At 31.0% G+C, this 26319-nt stretch overlaps 1 protein-coding gene across 4 annotated transcripts in view; it reads left to right on the forward strand.

The window, feature by feature from the left end:
* Window positions 1-26319, forward strand: part of LOC129746301 (serine proteinase stubble-like) — a 198660-nt gene that overhangs the window by 159859 nt on the left and 12482 nt on the right. For all 4 annotated transcript variants that reach the window (XM_055739899.1, XM_055739900.1, XM_055739901.1 and 1 more), the window contains one exon: window positions 26097-26274. In XM_055739899.1, coding sequence (XP_055595874.1) covers window positions 26097-26274 — 178 coding nt within the window. The remainder of the gene's footprint in view (window positions 1-26096; window positions 26275-26319) is intronic.

Consider the following 26319-nt stretch of genomic DNA (forward strand, 5'->3'; position numbering starts at 1 on the left):
CTATCTATACTGCGTGAAATTAAAAAATCGAGTAAACTGGTGGATCGAGAATTTTGAGAAATCGAAAAAGAACAAAAAAGAATTCTGCTCTTTTGTGTTTGGAATGAAAAAAAAAGATATTATACTTTGAATCGGAAAACCATACACGATATTTTGCCCTCAATTCAAAGAACAACAAAAAATTTCATACTTACCATCTCTCTAATGATATAAATTTAAAAAAAATATCATGAATTTTTCTCGAACAATTTTTCTTCCGATTGTGATATAACTTTTGACCCAATCAATTTCTTATACTGATAGAATCTTCAAAGAATAGGTTAAATCAAGGTCTTGCAAATAGGTGGTGGCTCATTGGTGGTTGATTGAATAAGACCGATTTGACATTTGAGTGTTTTGTTTTAACTTTTTTTTCCTGTTTTTCTACCCTAGAGTAAAAAAAAGTTATCAAGAATGGGTTATAAAAAAAAACGATCTTAAAGCCGTCTGCGGAAAAAGTACCGTAAAATGTAATCGAAATACAGTAGTTTATCGATTTTTCACGCTTGATGAAAATTGACCGTGATAATGGCGGAACCGTGAATTTTGCGAAATAAAAAAGGTATATAAATAATATTGTTGATTTGCCTTAAATGATGAGTATTTGTATTTTTTTAAGTTATGGACATGCTAAAAGTTCATCAGATTAGATCAATCAATGAATTTAGAGAAGTTAGTCTAACAAAAAGACAAAGAATTGAAAAAAAAAATCACACACGTCAAAACCATAATTTATTAAAACTTAAAAAAAAATATTTGCTATCAGAAAAATTCTTTCGAATCAGAGAGTTTAATACTACAAAATGTTAAACTTGGACGCAGTTTTTTTTGCCAAAATTTAAAGGCCAAAATGAAAATGCGTCCTATACAACGGTGAAAAAACACAATTTATACTTCTTTAACAATGTTTTGGAATTCCTCAAAAAATCAAATTTGTATGATTTCATTTGAGTTTCTTTGTTATGAGAAATAAAACTTAATATTTTTCCAAAAAAAAAACAGCTAGATTAGTTACACACACTTTTTTTTTGTAAACATTTATATCACATTAACATTTAGATTTTGTTTACTGCAAAATCTACTGTATTATTTTGTATTTAGATGTATTTATGAGCACTATATTGTAAAAATAACGGCCTAAATAGCCTTTAGTTGTGCTGATGGCCGTCCAAATACAACGAACTAAAAAAAAGTTATACTTCTTTTTAAATTTGTTGCCAAAATATGCAGTTTCGATTCCCCGGTTAATGGGGTAGGTAATTTAAATAATCTTTTATTTCTCGAACTTTAACTGGTGTAATTTCAATATGTTTATATTTTTAACATCAAAGTTGTGATCAAATGAAAGGTATGAATTTATGAAAAATATGTGGGAACTTGCACAACTCGGAACCTTCTAAGCAAGTTTTTCTCGAAACTAAAACTTTGAAATAACTTCAATATATACCTCATCGGCTCTAAAGGCCTCACATAATCTTTTAAAACAATCCTTCCGTATTGTAAAAAAAACAAGCACAAGTAATAAAGAAGACTAAATCAGCCATATTCCCAGGCATTTATGAATTTGAGATAATTTATAAGATAAACTTAAAAGTTTTTTTGAATTCGAGTAACGATTACAGACACTTAATCTAACAGAGGGACCACCTACTCTATGAATTTTCCCGTTATTATAAACTCATATGCCACATCAGGAACCATGAAAATACAAAATACACACGCGTTGTCTTGATTTTAAGATACAGGAAATAGGATTTGTATGATCAAAAGAGTGATAAAATCGAAATAAGAACCCTGATAAAACCAAGCGTGAATATGGCGAGTATTGAAAAAATCGAACAAGGATAAAATTGAAAAATTACTGTATCAAGTAATTCACACTTTTTCCTGATGTCAAGACCAAAATGTCCTTGATGTGTTGCATATAAGCAAATTTAAATTCATTTTTAAATTCAGAAAATTGTTAAATGTAGCATAAAAAATCGTCAAATTTCATAGTACGACAAATGTTGTTTGGCATTACTTCCAGGCGCGGTCCTATGGGGGGGGGGTGATCGGGGTGATCACCCCCTCCCCCCCCCCCAAGCGCCAAAAATCCGTTATGAAATACTCGAAAACGTTGGATTAAAACTATGAACTTGGAAGTGGAACCAAATTTTTCCACTCTTTGGGGGTGCTTGTTCAATAAAAGAATTTATTAATCACTTAATATTTAGTTAAAAATTGAAAAAAAGTCGGTCCGCCAAACTAAAAAAGCTGTAACTTGCAATTCCCTGGAACGAATTTCATCAAATAACTTTTGTTGAGGTACTTATAGCGTTGAATTAGATTTGTTTGGTTATATCTCAGTCATCTTATGACATATTGCATTTCTTTTGATCTCATTCTAAAGTCGATGATCAATACCTTTTTCGTATGTTTCGGCAAATGTATATGTTAACTTAATATGACTTAAACTTGGCTGAAAGTTGGAAAATTTCCAATAAATCGCACTTTATATTTCAACCCGATCAGTTCAGGGTTGGGTGGACCGAATTTAAAAATTCGAGATGCATTTGAATCCTTTTCATGAATGTCAAAATACATTTTTTTTTAAATTTTGTGCTGAAAATTTGCATAGTGCTTTAAACAGATAAAATAGCTACTTAAGTTATCGATCAAAAGTTAGAGCTTACCCTTCAATATGGTGTATCGGCAAAAAGTTTGGGATCATGCGAAACATGCAATTTAATTTCGTTCGTATCTCTGTTACCAACAACGTATCGCTAATCTGATAAGTTATATTAAATGCTCATGAGTTGATTCCGCTTTTTGGATATTTAATGAAAATGTTCTTTCAGACTAACTTCGTTAAAATTTAAGCCATAATTTGATAATTTTTTGATAATGTTCACCAAATAGCCGAGATATACAATAAATGCCTGCAAACTTGTTTCGACCATAACTTAATTATCTAACGAGCTATTGCAGATCGGTTTGGCTCCATGTTTGATAGATCAACATATCTGGAACTTTTCAAGAAGCGAAAAAGACTTGAGCCTTTAAGTTTTATATTACCTTTGGGACCGTCCATTCTTTTCAAGGCTTATTTACTGTGAAATTTTACGTCTTTCATTAGCTTTAATGCTTTTATACCCTTTTGGCTTGAAGGGCCTCATTCAATTTGAGCCATTATCATAAACAATTTGTATGATTATTATCAATAGTTTTTATAAAAAAATCAATTATTTAAAATACCATTGTGAGTAGTATTTTAAAAGTGATGATTGAATTGCATAGCCAAAGTATTAATCAAAGCAGGTGAAAAACACTATTTTTTCGTGCTTTGTATAGAATTTGAAGCATAACTGATATCAAGTACTTTTAATTAGTACTTTTGCTTTGCAATCCAATCATTACTTTTAAAATATTACTCACAATGGTTTTTTTTGCAAAATATTCTGTGATGCAGACGGTTCTTATGAACCCATTTTAAGCTTATTGACGATTTTTCATGTTCAGAATATTCGTTTTACCGAATATTTGAAAAGGGCCAATATTTGATATTCGTCCTTTGCACTATTCGGTACATCTCTAATAAAATCTACTCAATTTTCGAAAAATACTGAAAATACTACTTCGGAAACTAGGAGTGATGGATAAAATCTGAAATCGAATTCAGAAATATTCAATTTTTAAAACATAGGCTCCAGAAACTTGCGTATTTTTTATTTTTTACCAGTAAAACTATTCCGTAATCACTGACTATTTTCTCGGAAACAAGAGAATCATTCAAGTTGAACATTCGGAAGATATTTTTTAAATTTTTGACCAACAAGGCTGGATTTCAAGATTCACACCAACTATATCGCCGATACTGTTTTTAGCTAGAAATCCAGCTTAATTATTTAGGTTTTAAAAATCTACTCTGAATCTGAAAGTTTGGTTTTTCAATTGCAGTTGATTATGAATTTTCAATGATATTTTGAAATAGTTTTAACTTTCATAAATTGACTCTTTGTTAAATATGTTTTTTTAATTCAAAGATTATAAAAATGTTTGAAAGTATTGAGAGCATGAAGAAAAAATTCAACTTTTCCCTTTTTTTTCATTAATATTCGTTGTGAATAAGTTACCTTTTATTTGGATTCAGTTCCAACAAAATGCAAAATCAAGTATGAGAGCTTTAAACTCAAGAAAAAAAATTAAAATAAAGTTCCAAAAGCTAAGAATGTGATTTTGATGATCTTATTTTAGAATTAATTTAATATTTTACATCTAAAGAATTTAAACAAGAATTAATAATAATTCGATACTTTCGAACAACGATTCAGCCAAACACTTCAGAAAAATAATAAAATATTTAGTTTTTAATTCAAAGCAATTATTAACAAACACTTTTCTCAAATAACAATTTTGGAATCGTGAAGATTCCCAGTAAAAATATTGTGGATAACTTGAAGATTTTTATTTACATTTTTTGCTAAAACAATATGTGTTTAATTTGAATTTGTGAAATGACATTTATACCAGAAAATTCTAAAAGAATTCTTAAAGTTATAATTTTTAAACTGCAAAAAACGAAAATAATCTTTTTATCAACACATTTTTGCAGTGATCATCTAAGATTCGCAGATGGTTTGTTTTTTAAAGATATCGAAGTATAATGAGGGAATTTGTTAAAAGTTTTCACTATTTTTCTTAAATTTCAAATTTTTCAAATTACAAACCTACAAGTATACAAACCTACTAAATACAAGTCTCAATTACAACTGCAAACACCCCCCGCCCCCTCTCTCCACCATCCACCACTCAGTTTCTCAAATAAACGTTTTTCCGCCAGATATTTACGACCCTTCTTATAGACTGATTTTTGAAAATTTTGAAAATCTGAAGAAAATTCACTTTTAAGCTGATTTTAGAAGATTGGCATCAATAGACTGCGTTGATTTTTGTAATTCTTGAATTTCTGAAAACCTGGTTTCTGAAAAGCTTTGTTTAAGTTTATAACTCCACCATGACTTTCGCAGAACTTCTAAGTAACGTTTACATGAATAAATTTCAACTTTTAGATTTGCTTGGGAAAATTTAAAAATTTGTAATGAAAAAAATTTTTTGTTCGCCTGTGGAACCTAGCTCATAGTTTTTGTGCCAATTTGAAAATTCTCTGAAAGATATTTTACGGTTAACAACTTTTCTCAAGACCGTAACTTCGTATCTTATCAGACAAAAAAAGTTATTAGGTGTTAAATAGAGTAGCGAGAGAAAGAATTTTTAAATAGGCACAAAAAACATTTGCAGGCTCGGTTCCACAGGAGAAACAATATAGACGTCGATTTTAAGTACAAAATATTTAATTTTTTATACAAACCTAAAGTTCAAATTAACTCATGTAAACGTTACTCAAAAACTCTGCAAAAAATCATAGATGATTTTTGAACCAAAACAAATCTTGGGTTTGAGAAATTAAAAAATTACCCCAAATCAACTAAGTCTAATGCATCAAGCATTTATGATATTACATCCATTTTAAAGATATTGCAACCAAACGCAACAAAAGCGGTTTACATCGGTCATCATTTGCCAAAATGACGAAATTGAGTGTTCCAGTCAGGGCAGTCGAAAATTTTAATGCCTTATTAACAGTGATGAATGTCACTCTAAAACATGTAAGCTCTATTGAAGCCCAACAACTACTTAAAATTAACCCAAATCAAAATACGGTATTCGGATGAAATAGTTGTTATAATTTAGGATTTAAGGAAAACCGTACATAACCAAAATGGTTCGAATTGGGAATCAAAGCTATTGATGGGAAACTGGTTTTCATGTTCCTCCAAAAAAAATATCTCAAAATCCCATTCAAACTTCAGGCTCGTTGAGGAACCCCTTCCCGTGGTCCGATCTGGTCCAATTAGGCATGAGATGTTGTACTATGCCTAAGATCAATTTTAGCCCACAGTGCATAGCTTTGTCAAAAGTTGGGTTACTTAATTTCACAGTTGGTTTTCAATAAGAGCCATGGTTGAATAAATAAGTTTTCAGTTTACGGTTTCAATCATTGTGTCGCTTTCCCGAGTACTGTTTTGTTTGACCTGTGTTTTAAAATCTTATTGTTACGTGTATAATCACATTCAATGTGAATTGTTTGACGACTGTTAAAATTCATTTATTGAACCAGTTTTGGATTGAAAAAATATTTTTCAGTAGTTCTTTTTTTTTTTTTTTTTTTTAAAAATCGTCCTCATATCCTAAGTCATTCATAAAATTCCCACCTGAAGGCGTGACGCCAATGACCTTCCCTCGGTTTTGAGTTACGACATATTGTCCACCTCTGGATGCCTCCCGGAGAACAAGTTTTCCGTGTGCACTGTGGTGCATGTGTCATTCCACCCGAGAACTTTCTGTTTGCTGCACGACAACATGAAGTGGTTGCTCATTGGAATCGGTGGGTTATTCTTCATTCGGTAACACATTTGTGTAAACATTATGTAATTAATTGTTACCGCACACACGATGGCGGTCCATCGACGATGCGACCCTTTAAAACCGGATTGTGTTCTTTTATTCTCGCTGGACTTGGGCTGCGAAGGGATGGCGGAGGTCCAGAAGACAAATCGAACTTGCTCGCGTTTCGTCCTCGATTTCCGTTGCATCGCGCGATGTGGTCGAGGCGCAAGTTGAGGCGTATGGCGTATGCCGCGTAGATCGGCTCGGCTAGATAGGGATCATTGGAATCAGTTCACTGTCGGTAGAACCAGATTTTCATAATTGATCGCGTGTGTACCGATGATGATAGGTCTCTGGAACACCACCGCGGCTCTGTTTCACAACAGGAATGAAAACCAAAGACAGAAGCCGACCAAAGGCAGGCGGGCAGGCCGAGGTGCATCGATGCGGTAGGGCTTTTGAAGTTCCATCGGAGGGCGGATCCCATACTAGACATGATCCGGAATTCGAACGGGCAGTTGGAATGACCGAAGATGCACACAAAAGTAAACGAATAGCCATTGCGAATCGATTACCACCTCTCAGAAGCAGTGGTGTTTGCATCTCAAGAAAAATATTCGAACGCAATCCGAGCAAAAGTAAAGAACGATACAACCGCGATAGTTTGTTGGCATCTTCAACGATGGATTAAGAGCAATAAAGGTTGCTGTACCGATGGACTTAAACTGACCAGCTGATGACAGAAGCTAATGAAAACTGACTGCTCGTGATTATAGACGCTCGGGATTACGTCTTGCCCGGCTGCCTACGCAATTTGTTAGCTCACATGGCGTTCTAGACAGCAGATGCTGGATGCGCGTTTGCGATTTGCGGATCGTTTGCAGGCAATCGAAACGATGGTTCAGCGAATCCTAGATTGTAGGATTATGTTCGATATATTTGCATTACATTAAAGACAGCTTCAGGGTAATATCGAATAACTTCTCTAAGTGAAGAGAGAAGCAAGCATATACAGTATTTTTGATAAAATTGTGTGTTCTGTTCAATATGCTACATATGCTTTTAAGATTCCATTTATAGTAAAAACAGTTAGTAGAGATCGCATGCGTGGTCCTATGGGAGGGGGGTGATCCCCCCTCCCCTATGCGTCAAAAAACCGTTTCAAATACCTGTGAATTCTGGAATTTTTTTTAAAAACCCTAAACTTTTCCTACCTGATATACGTCAAAATTTTCAAAATTGTCCACCCCGTGGGATTGTTTGATCAGTTTATTAATCATATAAAGACTGCACGTAAAATACTTAAAGTCGGTCCCCCAATCTTAATCCGCTGTAGTTTGTAATTCTCCGGACCGAATTTCTTCAAATAACTTTTGTTGTGTTCATTAAAAAGCTGAGCTCGAGGCATCATTTAAAAAATGTCACTTTTTTACCCTCATTTGCTAAAATTTACACGAGAAAATGAATATGAATTTTATACTTGCTTCAATTTAGGAACTTCTTAAATTTTCAATTTTTTTCAAATTTTAATGGAAAGACAAATTGGAAAAAGATAAATATAGATGTTATTTGTTATTTATTATTGATCAACACATCACATGTTGTTCTGAATTATGACTTAAAATAAATTAAAACTAAATACTTAGGTCTAACTACGAGGTCCTCAAGGCATTTAAAACCGTGTGAAGTAAATATGGATATAAGGCTTAAATACTAGAAATATTATTTTTTTTTGCTGACGGCATACATTTATTGCTATCATACAGACAATTTTAAAATCGATTTTTTCCTTGAGCGGCAAACAAGAACCCAACATCAAAAACTAAAACGCGGACAAAATTTTATCATGCTGAGAACGTAAAAAATATTTGTTACTACGAGGAAGTATAAAGATGCAAAAAAAATTCTCAATGAGCCTCAGTGGAAAAAAATTCCTTTGAACAGATCCATTTTAATTATTTACAAATTAATTGCTTAATTAAAAGAATTTAAAAAAAAAAACTAAAACTAAATTACTAGGACAAAATTTACTGCGAAGGAATTATTAAAAATTAAAAATTGCTAAATTATTGGTTGGTTTTTGGCTTGGGTTCACTCAAATTACATAGATTACATAGAAAAAAACAAAAAGATTCCAGCAAAATTACTGAAACTCACAATGAATTACATAAAAAAATATTTAAAAATCCTATTTAAATTAGGGATCCAATTTAATTTTATTTCGTTTCAAATTCATCACATCATATATTAATATTATGGACGATCGTCCAAAAAAAATAAAGGAGCCGAAAATCGGAAAAGGAATATAAAAAAATATAACGGGATAAAGTTTTAAAAATTCTTCTTCAGAGTTCTAAATGCAAGATTCTAGCAACAACAATTCAAAGGAGAGCATTTTGTACTTAAACATTTGCGATCATTTTGAATTTTCATAGTTCATAAAGGGATAGTAAGTTATTTTTAATGCTGACTTATTATGAAGGAATTAGTTTTAGCGATAAGAGAAATTAAGGAAACTTGGTTATTTATTTTTCTTTTCGTTATATATTTTCTGATAAATTTAGAATCTAGCCATCTTTGACAGATTCTAAAAGTGTGTTATTTCAAACATCTATGTTTCAAAAATATGAACGATACTTGATTTCGTACATTAATAAGAAGCAATTCAAAAAATTTCTAAAAAAAAAAATATATGTTGAATCAAATAATTTTAATAAATTTTGTTTATTCTGTGAACATTTGCTAATGTTGGTAAAAACTCTTTTAATAACTTTTTTTGTAAATTTTTCTTCTTTAGATTAATAATTTAGATCAACATTTTTTTTTTTAAAGTGATGGAATTGTCGTTTTGCTCCATTTGACATAATTTTTAAACCATTAGATTTTGAATAGAGTTTCCAGTTACGATGTATAGCTGAGTTATCTAGTTACCCTGGGATCAAATATCCTCATTCTCCCCTATCGATTTGATCCATTTCTAGAACTCAAAATACACATTCACGATTATAACACAGCGAAGCTTAATTAATTTTTCCGATGTACATAAATTTGAAAACTTATTATGACTGGCTTGGAGGCGTTTCGAAATTTCTTTTTAAAACCTATTTTAAAAAATTATTTAAGAAAAAAGTGTGCATTGTTTTTTGTAAAAATTAAAATTAAAATGTTTTAAATTATGAAATTTTTAACAATACACTTCTATGTAAAATTATAAAATTTTTCATTTTGTTATTTTTCTCCGTTACATAAAATTTGAAATCAGTTTAAAAAAAATCATGGATTTAGAATAAGTTGAAACGTGCACTTTGTATTTGAAAAATTGTTTATTTCAATTAAATCTGATTAAAAATCTTAATTAAAAATAAGTATAAACCACCAGATATTAATCCATTATTTGATTTTTTTTAAATATATTTAAAAATTATACAAAAATTTGGATATAATATGATCATAGACCACAAACCGCTAATCATCTTATTCATAAATCATTTGTTGAAAATTGGGTACTTATATATTTAATTCTCTTCTAATCAAATTAAAAATCAAGTTTGAGATCTATAAATTGAATTCAAAATAAAATTCAATTCAATTCAATTCAAAATTCAAATAAAACAAAATTCCAAAAGCTTCATATCTAAGAATCTCATTATGAAAGAAATTGTAGAATTCATCGTATTACGGCGATATTTAAAAAACACGATTCAGTTAAATGAAATATCAGAGTTTTACAACCAGTTTTAAATTTATGGAAATAATTATCAAACATTTTTCTCGTATGTGTTGCATTTTTTCAAAAATGTTTAAATAGTTGCAAAATGAGAAACATTAAAATGTTGGTGAGAGCTTATCACTGCTTTGAAAAACCTCTGAACAAATATTGTAGAAAACTTGACGATTTTTATAAAAAGTGTAATCATAAAGTGTTAATTTCAAAATTGCAGATACACTAACTACGAAAATTTTCATTTTTTTAAATATTTTCTCGCAAGGAATATTATAGAGACGCAGATTGTTTTATAAAAGATTTATGTTAGGATACAAAATAAGTATATTGATAAAATTTTTCGAAAGTTTTCGCTTTTTGCAGTTTGCAGCAAATATTGTAAATTCAATTTTGACTGCAACACCGTAATCCAAACCCCCACCCGTATTCATTTTTTTGAAACGAACGTTTTTTCACCAGATATTTTCGTTCCTTTTTATTGGCTGATTTTTGAAACTTTAAATCCAAAATTGGACAATTAACTCGAAATTCAATATCGAGGATAGACGTGTGCAAATTTCCTCACCAATCCATTTTGAAAATATAGCGAAACATTGCCTTTTGCCGATTCTTAACGCACAGGCTGAAATAAATTTAATGTTCCTTAAAACTCTGATGTGTAATTTTTCATTTCAATTGGATGAGCAAGAAAGCCTATATAGCAAAAAAAAATGTTACAATTTACGGTCGCTTTTATCAAAATCTTACACAAAATGTTTAAGCTTAAATCGCTTACCCATCATTTGCAAGTTTCATTGCGAATTCATCATTTCAATTCTATGCTTTCAAAATTTCAAATATTTTTTCCGATTTTGAACATCGAAATTTCAAATAACCCGTAGGTTTAAATAAACTTATTGGAGCTTTTTCTTCAAATGACGTTGAATGATATTTTAAATTGGTTTTGCTCGACATTAAGCGGAATTCTTTTTTTCAAGCCCTCCTTGAAATTTTTTAATTTTTTTAAATTGTGTGTTTATAAGTTTGACTAAGTTACAAGATTTCTTTGAAAGAAATAAATCCCTGAACCTATCGTAACACTTTAAGGTTTATCTGCATAAAATTCGTTTTATTGTTTCGTTTTTGCTAAAGAGTTTGGTTTTTGTATCACAAACATATTATATTGGTTTAATACTACATATATTTCTTATGATATTGAAAATTACCAAAAAATTATATTTAAAATTTCCAAAAAAAATCCAAATCCGCTTATCTAATAATACGCATCAAATTTTCATTCATATATGGTGTTCAATAGAATCAAATACAAATTACAATCAAATGATCTAAAATCAGGCCCGTGCGAAGGACCCGTCCATGGGGGGGGGGGGGGGGGGTTTCGGAAATAAAATTTAGCTGAAAATAATAACAATAGCAAAAATACACAAGAAATAAGTTTATTCTTTTCTAAACCAATTTCGTACTTATAATTATCACAAAAACTCAAAAATTATAAAATTTTACTAATAAAATTAATCAACTTTTTCAAAACGAATCAAAATTAATGTTCCAAACCAATACATTTTTCGGTAAGTCTTTGATAAATTATTCAAAATGATGTTCCTTATTCTGGACTAGACATTAGCTTGAAAATAAATTCTTAGCAGTCTAGATGCCAAATATCAAATCCATATTTCTGAAACACCAGAAAAAGTATGCAAATCAAAATTTTGATTAAAGCTTCGGACATAAGAATTATTGCACAGATATAGGATTCATTAAATATAACACCAGATTTTTGAAAAATCTGAATTTTCAAATAAATGTCAGATCACGTAAAAAATTATAACCATGACCAAAAATTGTAAGAAAATATATTATGATTGTTATTTATTAAGGGGGGGGTAGGGTCTAACGGGTATAAAAAAACACCATTTTCACGATTTTTTTCTGGAGCTATCGTTCAAATAAATGTATTCAAATTTTTTGCATTATACAAAGCATTGTTAAAAGAACATTTAGTAATTTTTTCGTAGAAAAATATTGAAAAATGAGCCGGTGACGGAGCATTTTCGAGGATGCCTTTTAGAAAACAGGATTTGCGGTGGACACTGTATCTCAGCACAGAATCATCTGAAGTCAAAAAATCAGAGCAAAATATTTTTAATAGATGTTTTTCTGGACCCCAACGTTTTTATTTAACTTAAAAATATTTTTATGAAATTTTTGTGGCTGTTTGAAGTAAAAACTACGATTTTTCACTTAAAAATCCGCAATTTTTCACCTGTAAAATCTCCCCAAAATAAAAAAATCAAAAAATAAAAACGTTGGGGCCTGGTATTTTATATATAGAAAATGTATTCCAAATTTGAAAAGAATCGGATAAGTAGTTTTCAAATGACGATGTCCACGGACTTTAAAAATGTGCTTTCGAGAAAAACGCGTTTGAAGTTTCTGCTCTTGCTTTCTTGCAGTATTAGATAGGAGGAGATAAAGGCCTATAACTTCTACAGTTTTGCTTCAATTGACTTGAAAATTTGACACAACATTCTTGAAATGTTTTACAATAAGAAAATAAAAAAATAAAAAAAATCGATTTTTTGAAAATGTTAGACCCTACCCCCCCCCTTAATCATCTTATTTTACATTTCTTCTATTCATTTTCAATGGAAGGATTGATTTAAAAACCTGAATTTGGTAAAAAAAATATTTCGAACTTAAATAGTTGATAACTGAATTTTATATGATAAAAAGAAGAAACTATTTAATTTTTTCCAAGATTGCCAGTGATCAAAGTCAAAAATAAAACCCTTTTCTATATCAAAATTCGTCCAGTTATTTAAATAAAATACATAAAAAAGTGTCGAAGTTCAAAATAATAACTTGAATAGTTTTACTTTAAAGTTCGTAATTTTTTTTTTTTTGAAATTAAAATTCAATTTGGTTTAAAACTTCATTAAAAATGGGGTAGAGTACATAAATTGAAAACCTCTAAACTTTTTCGCAGAATTCGAAATAACTTGAAGTCTTGAGGAAAGTTCCAAAAATTGATTTATACCTTCATTTTTAGATTTTTTGTTTTTGATTGAAAGTTTTGTCAAAATAATGCAGAAATTTTTAAAATGATTTCAAAATATTTGCAAAAGTTTTTCAAAAAAACAAAAGCTGATAGTAAAACTGCGTCTTATTAGTCAAAATTAGCTTTCAAATTCTTTGCACCTAAAAGGATGTTAATTTCGTGGCCTTGTGTAATTTATCAAACGTTCTTGAATGTGATGTTAAGCACTTACAAAAAAACAAAAAATAAAATTGAGACTGAAATTGGTTCTTGGAGAATATTTCATATCAGCACATTTATCTGTAAAAAACAATTTTTAGTAAAAAGAGAATACTAGGTTTTAGATTTTAATTTGCTAAATCTGATGTCCATCGTGAGTCATGATGCATGGCTTCCAACTTGTTGATGCATAAAATAAGTATTCGATGAATTAATTTTAAATTAAACAATTTACATGATCTGAATTTGTTTGGTTATAATTCTGTATAAAACCCATTCTACAGACGAGGTAGCGTTTTTGTATGTCAAGTGTAGAGTTTCAATGCTAAAAGTTGATTGAATTTCCAATCTAAATTTACGATTATCAATTCGTGTATCAATATGTATGTATTGTCGTGAAATAAAATATCTCAAGCCTAGCCAAATTTCTTACTCTCCTTTTAACACTTATTTAACACCTTTTGAAATCAAGTAATCTCTCTTTACTTTTTCGAAAATTTTAATTGGAAAAATCTTTATGGGGGGGGGGGGTTAAACCCCTAACCCCCCACCTCCGTTCCCACGACCTTGTCTAAAATCAAGTGGTCAAATTATTTATTGCCGGATGAAAAGGCAACTTCATCATGATCAATTACACTATTTTTATAATTGCACCTTTAACTATTTTAACAAAACTTAAGAAGTTCCTCTTGTTTGATGTACGTGACACACTTTTTTATTATCTTTTGGGGGTTCTCGTTGATATTGTTCGGTGATGTTTGAAGAAAAGATTTGCTTAATTTTTACGTTTCGGTATTTCAACCATCTTCAGAAACTTTTTTGTAATATAAAATAAGGAATTTTTTTTTCATTATAACTATAGCCTAATTAATTAAACGTTAAAGTACAACAGTAAAAACACTCATAAGAAAGCTATTTTGCGCCTGCTAAGGTCGTCGCTTATATTGGAAAGGAAGTCAAGTAATAAGCGTGGTTTTATTGGGTAATTAAAACTAAGGTTTTATTTGAATTTGCCAATAATTTGAAAATGTTCAGGCAAAATCCGGACATTTTTTAACAAAATCTGGTCAACCGGGCTGGACCGCACTTTTCAAAAATTGGTATCAAATATTCGGGAAAATTTGGAAAAACCGGGCCATCTGGCAAATTTATTATATTTGGAGTTAAAAAACGTTTGCTGTTTTGTTGAAAGCTTGCTTCAAATGAAATTGGATTAAAAATAATTGCCTGTTTTTCAGTTATTTATTATTGAATACAAGATCTTTTCTATACAAATGTAGCGTTTTCTTCGTGATTTTATGAAAAAATACGGATAAAATTATTCGTCACGGTTTAGAAGGAAACCTCGAATTTTTCCTGTAACATCGCTCAGTAGCGACGCACACCTTTTCCGACCATCGGTTTAGCTATCTTTTTCCACCAGGACTTCATCTGATTGATGTCTTTGTGAAATGCCCAGCCAAATAATTAATTTTTGTGCAAATTTGTCGGCAAAAACAAGTTTAAATATGGCTGGAACATCTTCCCGAGCCGTTGCCAAGTAGAATTTTTGACTTTGGATTTGCCCGATGCAGCCTTGATATAGGTTTCATCGTCCATCAGAAAATACCCGTCAGCACAGATTTTGGCCACACTATTCTGTTTTGTAGTCCGCGGCACCGAAATTTCTGGCCAAATCACGGTCCGACAGTTTGGAATTCCTCTTAATGGTCTTCAAAATCTTATCACGCAGTTTCCGGTTGACCGTTCCACACCAACGATTCTCTTGAAGCTTTCGAATAATCGTCAATGTTTCCTCATACCGTTTGATAACGCGCCATACGGCATTTCTGAACAACTTCAGCTGTTGAGTTAGCCTAGATGAAGACATAAATGGATTTTTCAAATTACTGTGCACAGTTTTTTTTCGTTCTTTCGGCTTCCATGTTGATTGTTTACAATGAACAGTCGATTTGAGGAATGTCAAAAATAAATACGTAAAGCTGACAAAATTTAGAATTTCCAAATCCGTCCACCAGGAACGCCACAATTTGTTTCAATTCTAAATGAAACAAGCGTTTTTCTAGACAGCATGTGAGAAATAACGAAGTTATCTAAGATAGTCAGATTTGAATGAGTTTGAAAAAATACAAACTCTTTGTGTGAACTGCCCGAAAAAATAAACACAACATGCATATGAATTCAAAAGCACCAAATATGGTTAGTGCTTACTTTCAACAAATGAACACTTGCAAATATTTGAAAATTTTCTTCTTCTCACGATGTGGTAAAATTCTATCCTCTACCTTTTTGAAAAAAAAACAGCTGGTACTCAATTACTATTTGGACATTTCATACTCAATTTTAGCCAAAGGCATTGGAGTTGTATTTAATGTTCAAGTCATCTACGCCAAGGTTCATGAGACCGAATCTCGATCATGGCGTACACAGCACACTTTCTGTTGTGTAGCGGTTTAAGAAAAAAATTTTTGGTAAATGTGCGTGTAAACGGTTACATCACAAACAAATTTAAAAAATGTATTTTAACTTATTTTTTTATAAAAACGAACACACACACATAAAGGATCTCAGAGAAACTTCATGTTTCATTGAAGTGCCCCAATTTTACTTAAGACTAAAGTGTACATCTTTCAAGGATATAATGGCTAGCATCTTTATGCCATGCCTGAGACTCGATCTCATGACCTCTGGCTTAGAAGACTTAAAACGTTATCCTCTAGGCCTCGGTTGGCAGCTTTTGAACTCTCTGTAAACTTACACTTTGCCAGGGAAGATAGTTATAAGCAATAGAGACTATGTGTACTTTTTATTTAAAGAATATAGCTAAAACGTAAATTGCAAAAACAAATCTGAAGTTGATTTGGTCTGAAATGAGCAGAAGTCCCTGAAGGCTGACTTCAGTTCTGAATATATCGTACTAGCATTTTAAAATCCAATATTTAAAAAAAAATTAAAATTATTTGAAAAGATATTTAAAAAGATGGTATTTATTGATGTTTCTTTTAATGGCAGCCATATTTATGTTATTTCTGTGGAATTTTTAATGAACAAGTATTCTCCAATTCAGCGAGAATACACATAATATCTTGTGCTCAAACCCCAATCATCCGAAAAAGCGTCTCAGCAAGTTTTCAGACCTCGAATGGTTTATTTTTATTACATACTAATGGGATGATGATTCGAGCAGCTTAGGAAACCACCGACCTACCTCTTCTCCTTATTCTCCAAATGAGCTGTAATTTCTTTTTCGATTGCTTATCAGCATCTGAACGACGGACGAACGATCAGGTTACCGGCAAGGGGTCTCGATGCGAGCTTCGAACCCACGGAAGGTTCCGTCCGAATATCTATCTTCTTTCTGATGATGTCTGATTGTTTTGAGTGGAATTAAATAACCCTCCTCGAAATACGGCTCATCCTTGATATGTTCTGTTCGAACTTCGATACTGAAAAGCCGGTGATGAAGGTGCCGTGGAGCTTTGGGGTCATTGAGGAAGCAAACAGCACTTTTTATGCTCATTTTGGAGGTCAGGTAAAGGAGCGATGATCGCTGCTAATCATCGATACTTGTTTGGAGTCCCGTGCAGGGCTTGAAGCAAACTCGCGCCGTGGTGAACAAACCTTGGACCGAGTTAGGGAGGCATTCTATCAGTTCTCGAGTTCGTGGTTCAGGCGGATTTAAAAATAATATTCTGCCGTATCATCAAATTTGCAGGTTCGAACTTTTGGTGCTCCCGGTTAAAAAAGGAATTTTGCAAAAGCCTGTGTTTATTTTTTTTAGTAAATGAGTTGGCAGCACCTGAGGTAAATATTTGCGAAGCGATAATTTTCACATCGTAAAGAATCAGGAATATGACTACCCCATGGGGGATGATTTAATGGGTGATTCCAGAAAATTGGCTTTGATATATAGTGGATGATAATTTATGAGCATTGTGTAAATATGACGCCATTTTGCTGAGTTGAAAATATTTTAAATATTTCAATTATATAGATTCATTTGAGCTTTCGATAAAAATTTATAACCATACGATTTCAAGACGACAATAGAAAGTAACAATTTTTGGTTTTGTTCAATATTTTAAGTAATTGCATTGCGAATCCATGTATTAATAAAAAATGAATAAAATCGTAGAATCGATGAGTTCAAACTTTTTTTTTCTGAGTAATATTTTTTCAGATATCACTTTTTTAAATCAAAACTTGGTTAGGATTGGGCCTATTGTAAATTTAAATAACACAAAGCAACAAAATTAGCCTTTTTCTCGAGACGCAAAGACATTAAGAATATATTTTGACTTATTTGGAGGCACTGAAGCCAAAAATGCATGTATTTCAATCACCAAAGTGTGAAAGATTCAAAGGTTAATTTTCAAAACAAAATAACATTCATTTCAAACATTCAATCTCAAGATCTTGGAAAAGTTTGTCAATTTAATTTACACCATGTGAGGAACGTAACATCTAGAATCAAATTTTTTCGAATATATTAGTAGACTGAGTCGATTTGGGGTCATTTTAAATTTCTCAAACCCTGGGGGCTTGAACAATTTGTTTTGGTTCAAAACTCATCCAGGATTTTTTGCAAAAAATTTAAGCAACGTTTCCATAAGTATATTTGATCTTTAAGATTTGATGGGTAAATTGATAATTTTGAATTAGGGGCTTATGATATAGCTCAGTTGGCAAGTCTGTTGTCTCCTGAGCCGATGTCCGCGAGTTCGAGCCCAAGAGTAAACATCGAACACAGTTGTACCGGATAGTTTCTTAGTAACAATCCGCCAACTGTAACGTTGATAAAGTCGCGAATGCCATAAAGATGGTAAAACGACTATATCGAAACGAAAAAAAAAAGATTATTTTGAATTGGAAAATCAACATCATTTTTGTTTCTTCTACGGAACAGAGCCTACCAATGAATTTTGTAACAATTTATAAATTATTTAAATGAAATTTTCCGCTGAATGACTTTGCCTAAGACCGTAACCGCGTATCTTCTTAGACAATAGAGATATTAGCTGTTGAATAGGGGTATGCCTTTTGGCATTGAAAAACAATAAATTAAATTGAAATCACTGCTTATGCATCGCTAAGTAAATTGCATAAAAAGTAGTCATGCAATACTTTGCTAGGCCCCCAGCAGTGATGTCAATTGAGCTTATTGTTTTCCAATGCCAAAAGACATTCCCCTGTTAAACATCAAATAACTTTACGAGCTTCAACAAAGTTGTTTAGCAAAATGATCCCTTTGAAGAATTTATAAATTGGCAGGAAAAACATTAGCAGCCTCGGTTACATAGAAGAAAAAAAAATGATGTTGATTTTTTAGTACAAAACATGAAATTTTCTCATACAATTCTCAAAGTTCAAAATTACTCATGTAAACGTTACTTGAAAATTCTGCAAAAAAATCATGAATGAGTTTTGATCCAAAACGAAGCTTTTCAGACCCCAGAGTTTGAGAAATTTCAAAATAACATCAAATCGACTCAGTTTTATAAAAACTCAAAAAAACTGTAGTTCAACACTAGCAGGGCAGAGTTTCACCAAATAAGTTATGTTGAGTTTTAATTCGATGACTTTTTATCTTCTTTGCACTTCAAATTCATAGCTACATTATGAAATGAAGATTTTTGAGAAATTGTCTCTCATCCGCTTGAATCCATCACGAGATTATGGTTACGAATATTGTTTTCGTTTCAAGTTTTATCCTTCTAAGTTCTTTATTTTTGTGTTTAAAATTTAAATCGGATGACAAATTAGAGAAAAAAAGGGAAAAGCTAAATAAGGTTTTAAGATAAGCTTGCCAGATGGTCCGGTTTTATCCGGACTTGCCCGGATATTTCACACACCATTTGGAAAAAAATGTTCCGGATTTTTCGAAATTCAATAACTTTCTTCGCAAAATCAGACAATAAACTCAAGCAATTTTTGTTTTCGCTCATAAACAAAATTTTTAGAGCAAGTTTAATAAAATAAAAAAGAACGGATTTCTGGGATAATATTTGGACTCAAAATTGGTAATGTGTTTCGATAAAAGAAAATATTTCGGAAGTTTTGGCCAAAATTGTCCGGATATTGCCCGAACTTCGAGTTAAAATTTTTTAAATTAAACGCCCGTATTCGCCAGGCTGCCTATTAATATTAATATTTTTTTCGCTGAAGACATATTTTCTGTTTTGTATTGTCATTTAAAAAATCTCTATAATTTTTTTCTAATAAAACAGATTTTGGGCCTTTAACAAGTCAAAAAAAAACGTTGCTTTTTTAAGAGATGATTTTTTTTTGTAAAACTATAAGTGTGATTACTTAGAAACTCAAATTTAAGGTTTAAAGTTAAAAAACTTTTTATTTGAGTTTCCTCAAGTCCGGCGAGTAATTTTAGTTTTTAAAGAGAATGTCTCCCAATTTGAAAATTATTTTGGTTTATGTTTGAACGTTTGAACTTTCAAATGAAAAATTTTAGCAAATAGTAGATCAATTTGTAATCAACATAAGTAAAAATGAATCGCAAACAGTTTCAACAATGTTGTTATTTTAATTTCAAAGATTTAATATCAAAAACTCAGAAACACCCTTCAGCGATGGAATAGGGGGAAGCTTTTCTAGGGGTTAGACCCCCTCCATGAGGTTCAAAAAATTACAAGCAAAATGTTTTTCTCTAAACTCAAAATTTCCAATTCTTAATTAAATTTTGATGAACTTCTATAATGATTCAAGAGTAATAATCTCAACTTAGAACTAAAGCCAAAATTTCGAAATCTTATTCCAGGTCCACAGTTACTACAGTTTAAAAAAAATTCTCATTTGTTGATAAGAATATAGTCCCGAATATCGAATTTCAATAAAATAAGACTAAGCTTGCCAAATTTTCCAGATGTTATTTGTTCACTCTTTTTACAATATAAAACGAAAATTTAAACTGATTCATAAGTATTTTGCGTATAAATGTGTTGAGCAAATTTTATCATAGTTAACATGGATGCTTTTTTGGAAATTTAGAATATTTAAAATTGCCCGATGTGTTTTTAATAATATTTTTTTGATAAATAATGCTTTTCTTCATTATTTTTATTAAATAATTTTCATATTGGCGGATATTGGGAAAATTAACTCGAAATTCCACGGCCCGGATGAATATCTGGTAAGCTTAGGTTAGATTTATCCGAATTTTGTAGTTCTTAATTGTCTCATGCAAATGAAAAATCCGATATATCTGATCCTATTCCAGTTCGCTTGTTAGTTCATAACTAAAAGAAATTATCAGCTGAAACTTAGATTAAACAATCGTTGTCAAATTCGGAGTTAGGATTTTAACTCAGGTTCAAACGACAGGATTCAGATCCAGAATATAAAAAAATCAGTTTCTGTTGCAGCTCTAAGTTGATCTTTATTATCAAGATAAACATTTCAATGTGCGATTTTCTTTCAGGATTCACATTTCAGGTGATCGCATTTTTTTGTTTTTTGATTCAAAATTAAAATTATATATTTAATCAGAGTCAGTTTGGAAACACAAACAAGCAGAAAGACAAAAAACTAAAGTTCATTTGGAAGATTTAGTTTTTTCACTTCTTATTTATTAAATAAATTATTTATGAATTAATGATTCAAAATTTTAAGTGCAAAGTTATTCAAACATAATGTTTCATTTCAAATAAAAATCTTGAATTTTAATTGAATTTACAAGAGTAGAAAATGAATCGGATTTGATCGGCAAACATAAACTCTTACTTTAATTTCTGAATATTTTGTGGTTGAAAAGAATAAGGTTATTATTTGCAATTCCAAGTATAAATAAAAAGTTTTTCTCTTTGATGAAACCATCAAAAACATTATTCGTTATTTGAATAAATATTAAAAAAAAAACATTTCTATTACTCAATTTCGAAAGTGAGGATTTTAAAAACTTTTAAAACAACTCAAAGCTATATTAATATAAAGAATCTACATATTTTTCATACTCTTCATGTATGAATTATCCAAGCAAAACTATTATGAGAAAAAATATCTCCTAAACCAACAACTTTTCTCCCGAGGCCGGTTCTTCATGGTATATACCCGAACATTATTAAGCCTACCCCCATTCTGATACCTGATACCCGAACATTTTGTGGTGCCAAAATCGAACTGTTTTTTATTCCAAGAATTTTTTCATGAATTAATACTAAAAATACTGGAATTATCATCATTCATCGAATGTTAAGTCAAGTTTTTACAATTTTTAGTAATTTTGTAACTATATCATGGTTTTGAGGCATTTTTCTTCTTTTGTTCATAATAGTTGTTTTTTTGTCAAATTTGCTTTTTTTTAAAACATTCTTCGTTATTTTTGTGTTTTCAATAATCATGTTTAGTCTTTTGTTTGTAATAGTTTTTCGTTCATATGACATTTTCATCATTTTTGACATTTTCGAGGACCAATTTTTTTTTCCAATTTTGGTTTTGTTGTTGTATTTTAGCATAATTCATAAGCGTTAAAACGTATTTTTGGCGTTTGTCTAAATTATGTTTCTTAGAATTGAGGAAATCAATTTTCATTTTCAAACTGTTAAAGCTAGGTTAAATGTTTGATCTTGATTTTCTCGATTGTTTGATTTTGTGCATTTTAGATTGTATACAAGTTTCTTGCAAACCAGCTTTGGTTCAATTTTTTTTCCAATGTATTGAATATTTGAAAAATTAATTTTTATTTTGATTACTGCCTCGCAAGGCCCCCCTCTTCCTCGAGATGTTTCAACTCCTAATGACAAAAGATAGATTTCAAATTTGTTCCATAAAAAAAAGATGGCACTTGCTTGAATTGAAAATTTTGTTACTCATTTCATACTTTGAGCAATGTAACATTTTAAATAAGTGCATAATCTTGGTAAATATATGTAGAAACATTATTTTAAGCATTTCAAGCCACTGCTTTAAATTCTGTTCATGACACGTGTTATATTCAACGACACGTGTTACATTTTATTTTCATAGAAGTAAGAAAATAACATTCCAGGGGGGAAATCAAAAATGCAGAAATCCACAGACAAATTTTTGCAGTGTTCCATACTATCAGATAAAAACCCATGTTGTTTTATTCAATCTAGGAAGTTTGAAAAAATCATCAAATTGAACAAATACAATATTTTCAGAAAAACGAAAAAAAAAATTTGCAAAAAATCTGATCACTTCAGATCTGACAACTTAAAGTGTATTGAGAGAATATTTTTAGATAATAGTATTACATCAAATCAACCTCTTAAAATTGTTGAAAACAAAGTTGATGTTAAAATTTAGTAATATTTTTTTAAATTTTTATGAAAAAAGTTCAAAGAAAGGCATAAGATTCAGTTCGCGTACTTTTGAGAAAAATGAACAATCTAGAATTTTTGCTAAATTCGACCACATTTTTACATACACGAGTGCCTCCAAAGAAACTAATTTATGCAATCAAACATAAACAATCAGTTGACATTTTTAGTTGAATTTTATATATGGCACTTTATCATGCTTGTGATACCCGTGTCTAAGGTTTTTCAATCAATCCAAAAGTGAACAGTATGAAAATGTATGAAATGAAATCATCAAAAATGATGAAAGATTTTCAACAAAGATGTTGGATTTTGAAATGCAGGTGAATTATTTAAAATTTGGGCTTAAATGTAAGAAGTAAATCTTATTTTTTTCCAGTTCCAAATGTTTGATGATAATTTATTCAAACTAACTGAGCTCAAAATATAAACTTACTTTTCAAGAAATGCGAGAGAAATTTATCCAGAATTTAACCCTACAAATGCTCATAACTTCAGATAATCCTGATCAATTTCATGTAAAAGATTGATTTTTTTATCTCAATAAACCGTTTTGAACATTTATACACTCTACAGTCAATAACTAAGCTCGTAGAATACTTTTTCTGGTCTTAGTTCAATCAGTGGTGAGAAATTTTATTAGATTTTTCAAATGAAATAATTACACTCTGTTTGAGACTTTACAACTCTTTTCTCTCAATTTGTATCACTTTGATAGTTTCTACAAAATTGTAGCCAGGGAAATTTCCTATTAAATCATGTTATTAACATATGATGTTGGATTTACGCTAAAGGTACGACGAGCGTTTTCACAGTGATTAGTATGATTTTGTCTTTAAAAAAAACCATTGATAGGGTTAGAAAATCTTTAAAAAAATAAAATGTTCTAGACCCCCCGGTGGATTATTTCAAATTTGGGCTCAAATGAAAGGGGAAAGTCCCAGCTTTTGAATGGTGCAAAAATTAGCGATGCTAATTTTGGAAAAATAAAATTTTCTCCCAGAGACACCGTGAGGTACATGTAAATCCTTGATTGAATAGAAGCAAATAGAAAATTTTGAAATCAGTTTTTAATTATCATGCAGGTTTGCGAAATTTCGAAACGTTATCAAGGAAGAATTGATGTTTTCCTCGGAGCCAAAGTGGTATATGTGCAAAAATGTTTAATTTAAAGTTTAGATGTTTCAAACAATTTTTTTTTATTTGCAGAGTTTTATAATTTTCCCTCTCTTTTTTATCCAACGGAGATAACAAAAACTTTTAATCGTGTTTCTTTTTTAAACTACTTCAATACTCTTTAGCCCGTTTGGCTCAAAGGAATCAAATGATTCACATTCAGGAACAATTGGAAGAAAGGTTTGCAAATCTTTGAATTTTATTTCATAATCAATTAAGTCATTAGAACCTAATGATTCACATTCATGATGCAAAGATAAGCACACTATTCAATAACCGCAATCGCTATTATTTATGCTTCAGCCTTTTTATTTTCGAATAAGTGCAAAAATGTTTCTTTGATTCTTCCAATCAATACTCAGATCTTTTCCGTTAAACACGCTTATATTCGAAGAAATGTTTACAGTAGTGTAGTTTATAAAAAAAAAGTCGAAAAAAATTATTTTTTTTTCTGTATTACAAGAGAAAACTCTGAGCAATAATTTTTTCCATTTGAGAAGATATATTGAGGTAATTTTCAATTAAAAAAACAAAACGGATGTTTTGACATTGGAATTCAACCATGCGATATCAGGATTTATGGAAAATTGTGCATCCATGCTTAATACGAAAACTTAAGCCATTTGGTTTGCATTTTCATTTTTTAAATATCCTTTGAAAAAATTGTCAACCTAGATAAGAGTGCTATTTAAGCATTTTTTTTTTATGTTTGATGGCATGGTTTTTGAACTCTTATAACGTAACAAAATATTGCTTGGAGTCAATATTCTGCTTTTGCAAATGGTTTTCAGGGATTCGTAGTTGAGAAAAAAAAAACACTTCTTGAAACCTCTTGAACTCTTTTGAAACTCCAGATGAGCGATAAAAAAATAGTTAAATCAATTTTCGATCTTTGTGGTTCTGGTAGCAAAGTTAATATTTTTTAGCGGCACGAAATATGGAAGTTAGAATTGCAGTCACATGGGTCTTGTTAAATTTCGAAAACCAACCATATTCTTCTAGTAGATTGTTCCAAAAACTTACCTGTGCTGAATTTAAGCTAAATCTGACTTGATTCAAAGGTGCTTCAGAGCGCTCGAAGAATCGGTTTTTTAACCTACAACTTTCAGATTTCAAAAATCACTTAAGATACGACCAAAGGGAATCCAGAAAATTGAAATTTGAATTTTGATGCCAAATTGCTTTAAAATGCAAAAAATATTGAAATCTGGAAAATTTGGCCAAAATTCGACTAAGTCGGTTTCCCGATAAATAGATCCTAGAAAGTCGAATTTTGGCCAATTTTTTTTAGATAACACCAGATCTCGACGTTTCATGTATTTTTAGTTATTTAATATCTAAATAAAAATATAAATTTTTCCGATTTTCTTGACCCCCCCCCCCCTTCTCCCCTTTTGGTTATTTTTGAAATAAGAAAATTAAGCTTTGAGTTCTTTATGCAACTCTAAATCAAGTCGGATGGAGCTGAAATTTGTTTTTTTTGGTACAGATTTTTTCAATTCAATTCAATCATATTTTCTTCCCATACATCCATTGCCACCCTAAAGGAAGCGCACTTTTAGGAAATATTCACTTTATTATCAATGGATAACGGTTTCGAAAATGAAAAATTGGTTTTGTTTCTAAAGTTAGTATTAAACTTCAAGGAACTATTACTCAAATTGGGTTTTAATAAAACATATCTCAACTTGGTATAATCTGCTACTGAGTTGGTTGTCAAAAGAAAAATATAATTCTTTTCCTAAGCTCTAATTCATAGAGTCGATTTTTTTTTCATTATGCTCAGCATCAAGCATTCCATCGTTTATTTGATAAGCCTCAATCCTTACACTGATATTCAATGTCTCAGTAATTTATGTATACTGTGATCAATTCTCCCTCGCACAAAGTCAATATCATTTCCTGACTTTGAAGATGCTTTATCTTGTGAAGCAGCTCACGACTCTCGGCTCACAGAATACCGAATGATGGTGTTGATGAATTGATCTCATCCTTAATCGCCGTCATTAATCCCTCCCATGACTGCTACTTGAAGACTCACGTTCAATCAATCAACCAGTTAATACCCTTTAGTGGACAGGAACGATCGGAAAATTGATTCAAAGCCAATCCCATTCGCCTTAATTCTCAATAATGATAATACCGAGTGCACTAAATTCCACCCTTTTTCTGTTGGCAGTTTGCGGCAAGCGGATGTTCCCGGAACCGCGAATCGTGGGCGGAACGAAGGCCTCCTTCGGACGATGGCCTTGGCAGATTTCTCTAAGGCAGTGGCGTACTTCAACCTATCTGCACAAGTGTGGGGCGGCCTTGCTGAACGAGAACTGGGCCATTACTGCGGCTCATTGCGTCGATAAGTGAGTACCCATCTTTCGCGGAAAGATCAGGATAAGGTCCGATAG

The sequence above is a fragment of the Uranotaenia lowii genome, chromosome 2 (genome assembly GCF_029784155.1).
Source record: "Uranotaenia lowii strain MFRU-FL chromosome 2, ASM2978415v1, whole genome shotgun sequence".
NCBI lineage: Eukaryota > Metazoa > Arthropoda > Insecta > Diptera > Culicidae > Uranotaenia > Uranotaenia lowii.